The sequence below is a fragment of the Lineus longissimus genome, chromosome 9 (genome assembly GCF_910592395.1).
Source record: "Lineus longissimus chromosome 9, tnLinLong1.2, whole genome shotgun sequence".
NCBI lineage: Eukaryota > Metazoa > Nemertea > Pilidiophora > Heteronemertea > Lineidae > Lineus > Lineus longissimus.
In genome coordinates, this window is record NC_088316.1 from 18,325,643 (window position 1) to 18,341,466 (window position 15,824).

The following is a 15,824-nucleotide window of genomic DNA, read 5'->3' on the forward strand; positions in this document are numbered from 1 at the left end:
TCTGATAAGAGAAACTTAAGTAAAGGTTCTTCGCGCCATGCGCTCTCGTTTCCCGATTTCATTGAAATAGTTTGATGCTCGAAATATTGATTGGGAAGAGCCTCTATCGCGTGGTGTGATGAGACGAAAGGCGCCAAGAGCGTGGTGCGGGCACGTGTCCGCTATTTGAAGGCCTTTAGTGTGTGGCGTGTTGCATTTGCGGTATTCCCGGCCGGGGGCTTGCGTGGGTTGGAGCGATAAGGGGTCTATGCGCCACGCGCGGGTCACGCTCTGTCCTCCGAAAAAACACCCCCTAGTATCACGCTTTTTTTGGTACAAGGAATCTCTACAGATGCCATGGGGAGTGACCCCCCGGCGGGACTGCCATGCCAAATGTATCTGCCTTGATGACATCCTGAGATACAGGTTTTTGACACTCCTACATGGTATACAACAATGAAAGTTTGAAATATCGAGAGGCGGAGTATATTTAAAACCACCGATTATGTCAGGATGCCTTGCTGGCGAATATGTAAGGAGGGCTCTGACTTGACAGAACTGTAGATAGATAGTATGCCTGTATTTCTATCAGAACTACACAGATGTACAGAACAACATCAGTCTGCCGGCCAGGTGCTTCATCGGAGGTAGAGTCCCAACCAGGCTACCTGTCTCCCTCAAAAGCCTTTACAGTCATCCGGCAGTATTCGTTGGAAGGCTTTTAGGATAGAATGACATTCCCATGTCCTATCCTTGTATCAAACAAAGACAACAGGAAAATGATTTAAAAGATACATGGCCGAGGTTTTATTAGTAAAGAACAACTTACAAATAGTTCTCCTTTATCATATGAAAAGTTCAAGTCATTTTAGAGATGGGGAAGAACTTTACTGATGTTCAGTTAAAAAGGCTGTTGAATTTTTGTCTGAACTTACTCTACCATCACGATGGAAAATATCCCTCCGAAGCAATTTAGAAGTGTTTGAACTTTTGAAATCTCTTGTTCTCCTCTATAAATTATTTCATGCAATCTACACTAAGGGGCATGCACCTACATTGTATGAGAATATACAGAAAACACGCTTACAAGTCATTTTACATGGCTGATCTGACAGGAACTGAAATAGTTTGAACATATTATTCATAATGAAATATAGAGCAAGCAAGCTCATATATATTGGTAATAATTTAGGAACAGATGCAATCGAATAGAAAGGTGTCCTGATTAAAGAGGTCAAATTCAACGTATGTTCTATAAAGAAAAACTTACAAATGAATCAAAATAAAGACATAGATCGTATCTATTTAGGGAGCATCAATTAGTTCATAAATCTGATCATAAACTACATTTACATACTAACAGAAAATATACAACGAGGTATTAATATACATATAGCACTGCTACATTTGGTTCAAAATATGAACACAAATGAACAACTCTAATTTGAATTATCAGAAATTCAGGCAGCAGATACCCTAAGTGTTTATAATAATGGTATTAAATGCTTACAGACATAAAACTCTACTGATACATGTACACATGCAGATCCTATTCCAATTAAAGAGACTTCATAGAAGGAAAGAACAAACAAAGATAGGTCTTTATTAATTCTTGAGAAACGTAATGGTATCTGTTGCGGTTTATAGTCTGATATCCACAGCAATAGACATGATCAGTTGACTTTACAAACATCCCAGCCTCTCCTGAAACTTGCCCTGGGAACCCAAGGAGATGCTCACGACATGTCACCTGGTACGATTCTACACCCCTGTGCAGTAGGAGAAGCGTCTCTTTAAACAATGCAGGAGAATAAAGGTAGGTATAAGTTTACTTGAGTTATGTGCTACTGGTGGAAATAGGAATAATACACAGGTTCATTCTGTACAGTTAAGAAAATAATGCATGGCGCTATAATGCAAGACATCTGAAAGTGCAATTTCAAAGAGTGTAGACAATTGCATATAAGCTCATCGAGTCGTACAAATATAACACGTGATTTTTTGTGTATAACATATGTATAGTCATATCAGTAAACATTCTGCATCATAGTTTAAAAATTACATTCATTTCTCAACGCATAGTGGTCAGTATATAATATTGCATTCATTATGACAATACATACATTCATCATACATTCGCACTAATTGTTATACAAACTTTTCTGATCATTATTTCTATAAAATTGTGATTGTGCTTTCACCTCACAGCAGGATGAACTCCGGAATGAAATCTTAACTCGTCATTCTACACCAAATAACCATGAGTTTGATGAACAGTGCCATAACAAGTACCAAGACCAACCGCTGTGGACCAAACTTCCACAAGCCTCGATTTCTCCACCCCAGTGAAAGTCCTTGGCCGGGCGATCAGACAACCTCTCCCTAATCATTTCTCACAAGTGTTCAGCACCCTTCTTTCTTTAAAGCCCAACCAATATTTCAAAAGAGGGGTCAGCACTTTTATCTATCATTCATATGGGCAACAATAAACAGACCCAATCAGGTTTTCTGACCTGCTCATTCGTGACTAAACGTGACCTCGTTTCACCAGTTTCTGAGTTTCTTGTTTAACGAGATTTCCAAATAATACATATCCTGGTTTAACTAGTTTCAGTGTTTATATCCTGCATTCGACTAGTTTCCCGACTGCTTCATCTTCTCCAAGATGGGTATGATCATTTCAAACCTCGGCCGTTTCCCGGGATCTTCGTTCATACAGATCTTCATGAGACGCGCCATGTGCGGCGAGGTTCCAGGCGGAATGGACAAGCGCAGATTCTCATGTGCTACCTGGAGCAGAGGCAAAGACATTAGTCAGTTTCTGCACAGCAAAATCCGCCAAATTTTTACCATCAGCAAAATCCGCCGACTATTCCTTGTAAATTCATCATAAAGACAGAACAATATCTTTCTGAAAGAAGATACTGATTTACTTCTAAGCATGGGATTATCGTGTTTTTTCGTGGAAGGAGCATTTGGTTTTCTTCCAGTGGCTTAGATGGCCTGAATATTCTCATAACAAATGCTAACCGCTAACCCACCTTCATTCCTAGTTCCATCGGAGGTACCTCAGCAAACGGGACTTCACGCGTTGCCAACTCCCACAGTAAGATGGCGTAACTCCACATGTCAGCTGCCTTCACGTTGATGTCTTCTGGTTTCTTTTGCAGAGCTGTCAAAAGGAGAAAGATGTCACTTTTGACTATGAATTGACAGGACTACAGAACACCTCAAGTGGCTCCATCTAGCCTCCCTGGAATTGAACCAGGCCCCATCCATAGGTAGCCAGCAGTGTTAACCACGAGGCTATGGGTATGAACATTTCTGTAACCAACTCAAAGCAGATCACCCTACCTTCTGGTGACATCCAAGCTGGCGAATACACCTTGCCTCGCTCATGAAACGAAAACTTGTAGTCGGCCATGTTGATTCGACACGCAAGGTCTTCATCCACCTGTAACAAGGAAACAGCCAATCAGGAATCACCATAGTCATGTGCCAAATGCATAGCCAATCAAAACTTACAACACAAACATTCCAGCCAAAGATGAAAAATGTGAACAAAACCAAGTTAACAGATATGACAAGAAGAGATTTCATTTATACAGGAAAGCCCCTCATGGCTGGAGCACAAAGTAAGAAAACATAAGTGATTTCAGTAAACATGCTCTGATCATCACTAAGTACAAAATGTAGAATTCAAATTGTTTTTTCACACTAAATACAAACATAATTTTTAAAGTATCTCACACCTGCAAAGTTAGTATTTGCCACAGACAACACGTCAGGCAGGTTTTAGTAGCAGACAACTATAGTCGTTAACTATTTATCAATTGTTAATAGCAATTAGATTATGTTAAGAGTGTGATTAGCCTCAAGTGATATCATTGGTCAAATTCAAGCCAGCACCTTGTACCACTTAAGTTAATTGTCAATTCCAAATTAAACTTCCTAGACTCTTGAAATTGAGCACTGTATACCACAACCACCATCGAGCTAAGCTGAAATAGCATAGGCTAGCCATGTTGAAGCCACATGGCTGCTTTGACGAAGCAGCATGGATACATGCACTGCTACCAAAAGAAGGCTATATGAAACTATACAAAAGAAGCTCTCATTACTTTCAAATTTCACCAAATATTATTATGAACAATATACAACGGCCATTAAAATCTTACTTTATTAATTATGTTTATGTACTTGAAAGGGCAATTGAAAATCATGCACTACTTTGAATACAGGTCAAGTTTGAAAAAATTAATAGTTTCAGAATAAGCAACTACAAATAATAAAGAACTGACAGCATGGACAGGAAGAAAAAAAGTTATGCATTCTTATATTACACGATCGGAGTGCATCTACATGTAGAAAAAACAAAAACTGTTGAAACTAAATAAAACGTGTACTTCAAAACACCCAAATAAAAGATACAAGGAATGCTTTTGTCACGACTCATGTCAGTAGAGGTAGGCCGTAAGATACCAACACAAATCTAATTTGGATTAGAATTACTATAAGTGGGGCTTTTCTTGTTAAATCTTAGAACTGCTGATTCAAATCATGCAGGCCTTCTCCCAAATGCTATTGTCTCCCATGCCTAAGCAATGGTTCGATTTATAACCTTTCCAACCTAATTTCAAAGATCTATAATTTTTCAATTAAAGGGGTGATTTTGATTGAGGCGAAGCCAAAGGTTGTGTTATTCTCCAGGGAGTGTTCCTCCTTCAAGGGGGAATGAGCTTGGGGAAGTAAGACAGATTTTACAAAATCTGGTTGGAAAGATTTCAGTTTGTTATGTTAGTTATGAACGCCTTGCAAGATAGTTCATGGTGACTTGTTTACCCCAGTGACAGCCCCATCTCGACGCTTTGAGATGTATTTGGGGTCATCCACATTTATTTTAGCTAGATCTTCGTCAATCTGAAAATTAAGCATCAAGTGTAAAAGAAATCATGCCATTTGCCTATAATGAAAGAGAATTTTGAATAAGATAAAAAACATCATAAAGTTAGTACTTGGACTCGTCAGTCCAAGGCACTAAGACAGCACATTACAAGCAAGCATGACACGTAGGGCTGTGCCAGTAAAACGACGGAATAAACAAAAACACAATAATAGTTTCCTGTTCTCACCAGTTCATCACATTAGATATGATTCAGACGGCTGAAGGCTAAAGGCCAGCAAACTGATCACAAATGGGCCTCGTATCATATTTGTAGCTTCCGTCAGTGGCACTAAAAATGGTCAGCAACCTAACAGGGATTCACCAGCTAAACTTACTAGCTGCCGTCGGTCTCCACCTCTTTCTGCACAACTCATTTCTCAACACGGTACTTACCATGACGTGTTTACTGGTCAGATAGATATTTGGGATCGCCGGGTCGAGTGTGTGGAGAAATTCCATCCCTCTTGCTATGTCAATGGCAAAACGTAGAGCCTGGTTTTGGTCAACAACGATACCTGGAAATAGTCAAAGGATACTTTCACTTCTGACCACATAACACAAGCTATGAAGACATAAATAGGCATGAAGGTTGAAAATTTGTCTGGTCCAAGAAAAGCTTCTTTGAAGAGTCTTGAAAAGTGAGTGTGGGTAAGTTAAAGCAAATTATGCTTTGATTGTATAAGCAAGGACTTTTTCAAAATGCCAAACTTCAGCTGCTTCAGTAGTCCTGTATTAACTCTCCTCTTACCAGTTTCCTCATGAAGAACATTGAAGAGGGAGCCATACGGCATAAATTGAGAGATGACCACCAGGTTGGGAGGTTGGTTACACGCTCCGAGCACTGGCAAGATGTTCGGGTGGTTGAAGATTCTGAAGAGATAAGAAAATGTCAGCAATCCCATTCATACATGAGCAGATATATGAAACTACTTTTAACCATTGAGATTTGCTGCAGCATGACGTGAGGTTGTAATTGATGGTAAAATGTCGGCGTTCCTCACCGTAGCCTTGGGAACTCTTCAGCAAAGTCTCTGGTATCTCGTATCGTCAATCTACGAACTGTGAGGATTTTTGCTGCGATATCATTTCCTTGCCATGTACCCCTCCAGAGCTACAAATACATGAAATATGAAAGTTTCACAAATATAATATTTTCGGATGCTGTCTTGTGCGAATTCTCTAGCCTCCCATTGACAGAAGAGCCTGCCGGGTGGCTACATCATTGACGTTGATGTTAAAAGGCAATTACCAACTATCAAACACTGCATCATCGACATTCAGTATACAGAAATGGGTTAACAATGATTGCAGAGATAATTAGTCGCTAATTACTGACAATACCAGAATGAGAAGATTGTTTATGGTCTAATATCTCCAGGTTGCCATCAAAACAGAAAGAACTGTTGTTGGTGATAAGGAGTGGTTGGAGCACTGGCTCATAATCAGAAAGTTGTGATGAGACATGGATGGTGTGTTAAGTGTTGGATTCTTTTCAACCATACCCATTCATGAGTGTTTCAGTGTTTGACGGCTACAAAATCAACACTCAACATTCCACACTTCTGTATGTAGGTTAATGGGCCAGCTGCAGAGGAGATGTCAGCCTTCATCTCCATCATCATTATCAATGACACCATTACATAGTAGATTCACTAAAGCTCTATCGTTTTATGTTGGTGATCAACTTCACTATCCAGTCATCCAATATGAATGACAGTTTTCTAGCAGCATCCTGATCTATACGAAATGGCCTGTATAGGCATCATAAAGGGATCAGACTTCCCAGTTTGTATAGAAACCTACTTTTCCTCAACATTACGTAAAATGCATCATTGCATTCAACACTATGTAAAGCACTTTCCAGTATTCACTACTGTTTAGGTGTAAAGGAGTTAATGACCTTAACACACACAGTGTACATCAGATCACAATACATAGGCATGGGTTGTTTGCTATAAGCAGAGGGATTGGTAGGCCTACAGGGTGATTTAAGACTGACCAACACTGAGCAGTTCCACCTGGATGTTGCAATTAATACAGGCACAGGTGATACAGCAATAGTCAACGGTAGGCAATGTTACAGCTTGATCTGTGTATATATGTTGTGGTTCATGCAATGATGTGGGTGTTTACCACACCCTCATAGAGCATAAAGGCCTTCATGACCTGTTCACCTAGGTTCGTTCACCTAGGCCCCTGTACTGCAATATCAATAATGCTTGATTTCCATCTGTCCAACAAACAGGGGAAGACCAGTGGCATAGCGCATACTGGAGCACCAGGCTCATAATCAAGAGGTGGTGAGTTTGACTCTTTAAAGGAGTACCACTGTTATGTTTTCGTGTCCTTGAGCAAGATCATACCCCACGACTGCTCAACAACCCAACCTTGACTGAAATTTAGCATTCAGCAATCAGCACACCGTCAGATTCCCATCTGCCTTCGGTTCAGGTGTCTGACCAGGTAGCCATGTCGGCATCAGCCTGCACACCAGCCTTCCTTGATATGAGGAAGGCAGAATCATTTTCTCCTGACTCGTCCACTATATTCTCCCACAAATCACTTAGAATCTAACGAGTCAGAAGTAGCAACCATACTCTACATAAACAGAAAGTTACTTTTACTCAGTGTATTGAGTATGGATGTGAATACATACTGTGACGTGTACCTTTAAAAACACTTTTGATTCAAATGATACTGACCTCTCCTGAATGGCTGCTACAGAGTTTCGTGTGGAGATTCAACTGTGCTATGTCAATTCCTGAATGGCGAGATAACGTGGCATCTCCTTTAAATGAAAGGAAGAAAACATTCATGACATTCAGTTGACCTGAAATATATCGATAAACAGACCTTCATCTGACTTATGATATTCCTTACCTCCTCTCAGTCCGATCGATTTTGAATGTTAAGTGGGAAACATCGTAGCAGCTTCTTAGCATACTCTGGAGTATTCCAGGATGCTGAAGCACTCTGAACAGGGTTGATGTAGAATAGCACTAAATATTCATGCCAAACTTTGGCATTTTTCAACCTCTAACATGTCAAAGAGCCCGTACCGAGATGATGAAGCAATTTAAGGAAGGTGGAACAAAGGAAAAAGCATCAAGGAGAATGACTTACTACTCCTTGTTTTGTATCCTAACCAACTCCTATCCTTGAAAGGTACTTTTTTCAAATCTTGACCTAATGCAGCAGCTCTTTCTGAAAGGAAATACAACCATACATTTATAGCAGACATCGATTCTACTCCCATTCCCTTCCTTCCCTTTACCCCGACCGGGACTTGCTTTTGTGTCCCTGGTGTGGTTGAGCACCCTACTCCAAGACTCACAGAGGAAGATGCGGTGGCACGAGGGGTCAGCACACTACGACTGTAACAATGCCAATACACCTCCCTAAGTCTCTCCCTGGGGTTTCTGACAATGGGTTGCCCTTTGGCTGTGGTTCAGACTGACATCTGCTGTACTTACCACTTAAGATTCTCTGTAAGAAGGATTTTGATTTCTCTAATGGTGTCTCTCCATATTTGTTACTTATTGCGACTAAAGCACCATTGTTCACAAGATCTTCAGCTATCTGGTCCTGGCCCCAGAAACAAGCGTAATGCAGGGGCGTGTTGCCGTGTTCATTGATGGCGTTTATGTTGGCTTTATTGTGTAATAACTGAAAGAACAACGACGCGATACAAATTACAATCATTAATGTCAAAAGCAATTTTGCTCGACTTCTCGACAATGACGACATCTCCTTGCTAGTCAGAAGTGCACCACTTTGGAGCTCACAATGATAGTGGATGTTCGGGATTCCATCCGCCGAAGAAATGCCATGGCAAAAGGAGGCTTTGCTAATGTGACAATTTTCAGTGGCACACCCGAATAATACTTACTTTCAATACAATATCCCTGTGGCCATGGCTAGCTGCCAAATGAAGAGCAGTGTCATCACCCATGTTGGTAGCATTTATCCTAGCACCACGAAAAATCAACATGTCAACAATGTTAGCCCGCCCTTCGCGGGCCGCCCAGTGAAGTAAACTGAACCGATGGTCATCTCTGCAATGATATAAGGAAAACATGGTGCTAAGAGGTAGGGGAAATTGATTCAGTAGAGATGTGGTAGGGGTCTGACTCACTCTGAGGGTATTTGAATGTCATTTGCCAGACTGGCAGATGAGCTCTTGGCTTTCCAAAACTCCCTAGTTTACTTGTATGTAAGAGATGTCTGACACTGAACAATGAACTGAGAACAGGTTTCTTAGTATCGCCCTGCCCTCAAAGCAGTTTTTGATTAAAAATCACTTGTTTTCAGGGTTGCTTTACTCTTTGCCCTGTAGCTATACTCCCCCTACACTATACATGCAAAGATTGACTGTTACATGTTTACATTGGATAATAGAGCAATACCGATCAGGAAGGAAACTTGATTGGAATGCACATATCGAGGAGGAATGCATCAGGTACATGTTCACTCCAGATGGATGGGAAATCTGTTTACACAACAAGTGAATATAAATTTGCTAGAGAAATATTTTGCAGTCTTGATAATGATAGCCCACATCGGGTAGTTAACCCTGACAATGCCAGACTTCAGCTTCCATTCCTGCGTCATACATTTTACTTGTCACACAGAAAAAATATTCACCCTGCTTCAGCAATGAAAGAATAGTGCTCATTCTCAAACCAGGACTGCAGGAGTGCAGTGTGAATGGTTGTGCATGTAAATGATTGCTATTCAAACCAACAGCAAAGAATGTATGGTAGGTTTTTCTACAGCTAGCCACAATAATTCACCCAAATCTACCTGCTCAACGATGTTGGTGAATCATGAAGGTAGCCACTGTTTAACTTGAGACATAGGTTTACCCTACACTAACCCATTAACTTCAGTACACCGATCATAGAGCATTTGCAATACATGCAATATGGCTTGCTTTAACGCATTTATACTGACATTTCCAGTTTCCTGCAGTTCAGTATACCACTGAATTCTCACACACTGCAACCTCCCAACAGATCCGCATGTTACATGTATGTACCACCACACAAAGTAAGTTTGTGTCTTCGCCTTCATCATACATGTACATTTCAAACATCCCTTTCAACATGTTCAATACCAAGTACCCTACAAGTGTGTACAGAGCACTCACAAAATTCCTTCTTTCTAATTCTTTTCACAAAATATTGATTTTATCATAAGGAGAGAACAAGTTCACTGAGATGCGGAATGTTAACTGAAGACACTGGTTGGAGTCTTAAGTTGAGGAAGGTACATTTGCTGGGGATCATTAGATGAGATGATGATGCGATTACCACTTCAATGCTCACTATACAAGTCTTTTATTGACACATCTCTCATCTCATCACTCGGATAAAACATGAATCAATGAAAACCTGTTGAGCTGCAGCATGGATGTTTACACTCCGGGAGGCTTGGTCAGTATATCCTTCAGTGTCAGATATAAAGACAAACACTAACAAGATCAACGGCAGTTGAGGACACCCCATTTTAACACCTGATATACATGAAAGTATGAAATAAAAGCTACATCTATTTACCAACAGGCAATTGACACGGGGTCGACTCTTTGTAAGAAGTAAAAGAGCAGACTGACGACAGTGAAGTATTGACAAAAACAGTGAAGTACAGGAAGTATTTGTCTCTGAAGTAGCTGAGTATAACGGATGTTCTTGTCGTATGCGACCGACGATGCCAAGCGTCTCTGATTGGCGTCTCTGAAAAAACTAAATTTAAAAAAATACTCACCCCTGATTGAGGTCATTTTCCGTGTTGTCCAGCCACAGGCGGACATTGAACGCATTGCCTTCACGCACCTGGGCAAAGATATCATCCATAGCCATGGCTATAAATGAGAAAGGGCACTCACTCAGCTACTGTCAAATTCTCATACATCAGCCTCGAACACTACACTGCAGTGTACACAACCTATACGAATTCTTCACACACGTCTGACACAAATGGGCAGGGCTTCACTTTCACTGCTGTTTATGAAAAATCCACAAGGAAACAAGTCTTGATTCCAATGGCATAATAATCCTTATTTATTTATGTTTCAAACTAAGTTACTCATGTAGTAATCAGACAAATAGTTTGGAGAGAAATTTGACAGAATTTAAGCCTGTCTTCCCAAACACAACTAGCCTGGCTCATCTGCGCATTGCACTGCGCACGATTCCTCATTCGCAACTTCGGCGCGTTTCGATAAGAATCAACTCGAACACTGGGAACAAGTCCGCCATTATCTCCAAAACTACTTCTTTTTGAAATAGATTCTAAAATCTTTTTTTTTTATATGAAGATTAAAATTGGCTACAACCATAATTTGTTAAATAGTATTACTGTGCTGCTTCAATACAATATATATAGAGAAATACGTACAAATATTTACAAATTTGGAATTATTTAAGAACTATTTGGCCAGTTCACCCTGCCACCGGCGATTTTTTAATATGGCGACGATCTAAGTGTTGTCAGAGGAACTACGTCTCCGATCAGTGCGCATGTTCCCAGAATGCAAATTCAAAGATGTCTGCGCCCATGAAAACACGAATTTTGTAAAATTTTCTCATCAAACTGCCAAAAATACACGAAGATCACTATTTCTTAACAATTTGAAAAGGGTGATTACATTGATGATATATGAATCTACTGAACTATCTTACTGACAAGACAGGTCTGCATAAGATTTCGAAGTGAAAGCAGTTTTTGATTGTGCTTGGATCCTCTCCATGCATGCATGCATATAAAATATTGTGTTCCAGGACGAAGTTTGGTGGTCCTCGGCTGTTGTTTAGAGCCGCATCATCAGATCATGACTCATGTCCTAGTGATCTCTAGTTTGCTGCTGGTTTGTTGTACGGCTCTCAGACTCAATCAATGCCAATGGCTTCTGCCGACTGTGAGGAAATTAACTGTAGTTTACTTTAAGCGCCAGTCCCACGACAATGCTCTAGATTGTATGTGTATCTGAAACTTCTATGTATTGCTGTTTTGATTTCAGATCTTTCAATTGGCACAATCTGAAAATGTTTGCAGAAGAGTCCCAATGGAACGTTGAACGGAGTGCTGACACACTGAATCAGAGTTTGTTTGGTGAAGTCCCTATTCTTACGAGCACCAAGAAGAAAACTCAGAAAAAGATAGATCAAGTTCTCATTGTTTCAGTCAAATCAAATCTTACTCCAGATAAAAAGAAAAAGGCCAGACTGAGAAATAAATATCCTCCTACTCAGACCAATGCCATCAAGGAAAACCATGATCTATCAGTTGAAAGTGAAATCAAGAAAAATAATGACCTTGTTACTTCTACTGCTTTCAATAAGAAAAAGAAAGCTGTAAAAGTTGAACTTTCAGGAAACTCTTTAATACCCAAGAAAAGAAAGAAAAATAAGGCTAATAATACTTCAGAACTTTCTCAATCAACAAAAATTTTGTCTGAAGAAAATGTTCGCGTAACCAAAGCCGTAGAAAGTGCAGGGACACCATTGAGTTGTGAAGAGGGGCAGTCTCCAGACAAAAAGAGAAAAAAGAACAGGAAGAGAAAGCCTAACAATAAATATGCTCATCTTGTTCAAAAGAGAGACCCTGTGGAAAGTGCTTTAGGCAAAAGTGAGAAACAGTCCAACTTGCAGCGTAAACAAGTTGACGTAGTTTCTGCTGTCTCAAGCCTAGAAATTGCTACGAAAATATCACGCAAGGGTAAGAAACATAAGTTGCAAAATGGAGGGGAGCATTCAGAGGGAAAAAGTGTACTGGGTGATGTGAGCTCAGATATTGGTCTCACTAAAATGAAGCACAAAAATAAGAAAGTCGTAGTAAATCAAAATGGGAGTGGCAGTTCAATGGAAATTAGTTTAGAGGTGCCAAAGGAAGCAGTTGTAGAGTCCAGGTCTGCAAAGAAACGAAATAAGAAGAAGAAGTTGCTGAATGAAATGAAAGGGTCCAGTGACAGTAGTGGGGGGTTGGTGACCGATAAATCTAAGCAAGGAATGGCTGTTGGTGAATCTGATGGGCTTACTAATACTAATCTGGAGTCTGGCTCGGGGAAGAAGAAGAGAAATAGGAAACGAAGGCATCAAATTGATGATGAAAGTGTGGACGTCGAGTCAAAGAAGCCAAAAATATCTTGTTCGAATGTTGATACTTCTCCTAAAGAAACTTTAAAGAAATCATTTGGTGCAAGCAGTCCTTTTGATGTCTCTGAGTTGAGAAAGAGATTGTCTATTAGTGGTGACTCACCAGGTGGTAAAATCTTGAAGAAAATGGATAAAGACGTTGCTAAAGGAGCACATAAGGCTGAAGTCAAGAAGGTACCCCAGACTTTGAGGGAGAGGATGATGGAGAAACTGAATTCAGCTCGGTAGGTTTTGCTTTGGTACATGTTGAGCGATATCGCAATACATTCCACTGGCATGTGTTGGCCTCTGGTCTGGGAGTTGCCCTAGTTTCACCCATCTTGCACAAATCAATTGCTGCTTGTACGAAGTCGAGTTGGATGCAAAACTGTTCTCTTGAATCAAAATTGTGAGTTGCATAGTTCCTCTGGCTCTTTTCTCTCAATCTTTTCGTTCCTCCTTTTTTTCAGATTCCGTTCAATAAATGAGCAGCTTTACACGTGTTCGGGAAAAGAGGCGTACAGTCTCTTTGAAGAAGATCCATCGACGTTTAAAGTTTATCATGAAGGCTTCCAGAACCAAGTTGAGAAGTGGCCGGTCAACCCTGTGGACAAAATGATAGAATACATACAGTCAAAGTATGGGATGTTTTACTCTTTGCTTTTGCTTCTTCTTCTGATTGACAGGTATTCAGGATGTTATGGTTCAACCACCTTGGGAAAGATGTCGCAAACAGAGTTTGTGGGGCTAATTCCATTTCTTGAGACCGTGGAAAATCTACGTCAGATTACTCACCCAGGTCCTATCTTTTCGGTAACCTCAACAGAGTTTTCGAAACTGGGTGTTCATGAATCACTTCATGTCAAATTTCAGGTCTAACGCCAATCTGATTGTTGCCGATTTTGGATGTGGAGATGCCAGGATTGCGCAATCGGTCTCCAATAAGGTGCATTCCTTTGACCTTGTTGCTGTCAATGAACACATTACGGCCTGTGATATGTCCAAGGTGAGCCAACCAACTTTCAGTGACACTTTATTATTTAGATGAGACAGATGTGAGGAGGCACATAGTTCAGTGGGTCTGTTGGTCTTCCTGTATCGGTACATAGGCTTGGTTGGAGGGGAGGTTAGGTGTGCAATGGACCCTTTCAATTTCAAAATTGACCGGAACCATGATTTGATGTGTGTCTGTATACAACTAAGGTTACTCACTTACATGTATTCATTGGTTTTATTTCAGGTCCCACTGAGAAGTAACTGTGTTGACATTGGGATCTTTTGCTTGTCACTCATGGGGACAAATTTGGTGGATTATCTGCATGAGGCTAGTCGGATAATGAAGATAGGGTGAGTCTTGAAAATAAGTGATTGTTTTTTTCATTTCATGAGTAAAAATCAATGGTAGTGTTCATTAAACTTTTATAAAACTGTTTGTGTTATTTTATTGCTTGACTCAATCAAGACTTCTATTTTCAGGGGCGTTTTGCTCATTGCCGAAGTGGTCAGCAGAATTAAACGAGTCAACATCTTTATTCATCAGGTTGAAGACCTCGGGTTTATGTTAATGCATCAGGTAATTTGATGAGTCGGCAGCTCTAGTCAATAAGTTGAAGACCTTGGTTTCCAATTGGCATGAGCTACATCATGTGGTGTACATGTCAACTCCTAAATGAGTGAGAATGGTTATCGGACATGAAAGAGCCAGTTTGCATCTATTCAATTTCATTCCCCTGCTTGTTTAGGTTAGTTCTGTACTTTGTATCTTTGTCACTTGAAATCTCACCGGGTCTTTGTGAAGGTGTGGGCTACAATGGGAGAATTTTTTGATGTTTTTATCTTCAACTCATGACTTCTGCATTTCAGGACAAGTCGAACAAGATGTTCATTCTGTTTGAGTTCAAGAAAGCACGCAATGCTCCTCCAAAGCATCGGCTTGAACCAATTGAACTGCTACCGTGCGTCTACAAGAAGAGGTGAAGCCAGTCATTGTCAGAATGAAAAGTGCTAACTTTGTTGAGCCAACAGCTAATATGTACTGCCTGCTAATAATCTTGTGGTAATAAATACGATTTATATTGATTAAGACAGTGTTTTTGTGATGTTCTTTTATCTGTACTGTACTAACACTAGTGTCTCATCTTCGCAATCTTGGGCAACATGCTCATGACATTGCCAGGGGGCCAGGTGGCAAGATATGACAGTGAAGGACTGATTGTGACTGCTGGATGTCTCGGACTGCCACTGGAGGACAGTCACTATACATACAAACACTCCTCATTAAGATGTGTCCTTTCTGGGTCACAAGGTGTATGAAAGCATGATGTAACCCGCCCAGGCAAGGACCTCCCATGCTCCGGGCCTTCTTTGCAGGCACCAAAACCATACAGCAGCGATAACTTCCATACCCTTTATTTACACGGAATGGCCTCCTTGGTGCAGTCATTCTATGCCGATCTACCAGCATTGTCCGTATGTCCATTCTTTCTTGACCGATGTTCACCACCAGTAGGTCAGCATGCAGTCATTCAGCATGCAGTCATTCAGATTAGTAGCTAGATCAGGGGCAGAAATCGCCCACTCCTGGTCTCCAAAAATTCTTTTCACACCATTTTTGGCCCATTGAGACTGACGGGCGTGGACCAATGAGGGTCTGCCAGCACCACAAGACTTGGTCTGACCAAGCTTCGAAGTGACAGGTGTTAGTTTCAAATACCTCTACCTTTGAAACCCAGGAAGACCAGAGGTCCTCATATTCCATGGCAGAG

At 40.6% G+C, this 15,824-nt stretch overlaps 2 protein-coding genes across 4 annotated transcripts; one reads left to right on the forward strand and one right to left on the reverse strand.

Annotated features, from left to right (window-relative positions):
• Positions 1-762: 762 nt before the first annotated feature.
• Positions 763-11,095, reverse strand: LOC135493395 (integrin-linked protein kinase-like). Of its 2 annotated transcripts, XM_064780720.1 has the most exons (12): positions 10,691-11,095; positions 8,814-8,979; positions 8,398-8,590; positions 8,048-8,128; positions 7,627-7,712; positions 5,926-6,035; positions 5,673-5,794; positions 5,318-5,439; positions 4,822-4,899; positions 3,334-3,433; positions 3,021-3,151; positions 763-2,769 (listed from the first exon to the last, which is right to left on the reverse strand). In XM_064780720.1, the coding sequence occupies exons 1-12, from the start codon at positions 10,783-10,785 to the stop codon at positions 2,614-2,616; spliced, it is 1,440 nt and encodes a 479-aa protein (XP_064636790.1). In that variant the 5' UTR covers positions 10,786-11,095; the 3' UTR covers positions 763-2,613. The 2 variants fall into 2 exon arrangements, with proteins under 2 accessions (XP_064636790.1, XP_064636791.1); XM_064780721.1 differs by lacking the exon at positions 4,822-4,899.
• Positions 11,096-11,465: 370 nt separating this feature from the next.
• LOC135493423 (ribosomal RNA-processing protein 8-like) lies at positions 11,466-15,111 on the forward strand. Of its 2 annotated transcripts, none has more exons than XM_064780763.1 (7): positions 11,466-11,565; positions 11,946-13,304; positions 13,530-13,697; positions 13,933-14,065; positions 14,300-14,406; positions 14,536-14,632; positions 14,923-15,111. In XM_064780763.1, exons 2-7 carry the CDS (start codon positions 11,971-11,973, stop codon positions 15,034-15,036), a joined length of 1,953 nt encoding a protein of 650 aa, XP_064636833.1. In that variant the 5' UTR covers positions 11,466-11,565; positions 11,946-11,970; the 3' UTR covers positions 15,037-15,111. The 2 variants fall into 2 exon arrangements, with proteins under 2 accessions (XP_064636833.1, XP_064636831.1); XM_064780761.1 differs by having other exon boundaries at positions 11,472-11,618.
• The last annotated feature ends 713 nt before the right edge of the window (positions 15,112-15,824 follow it).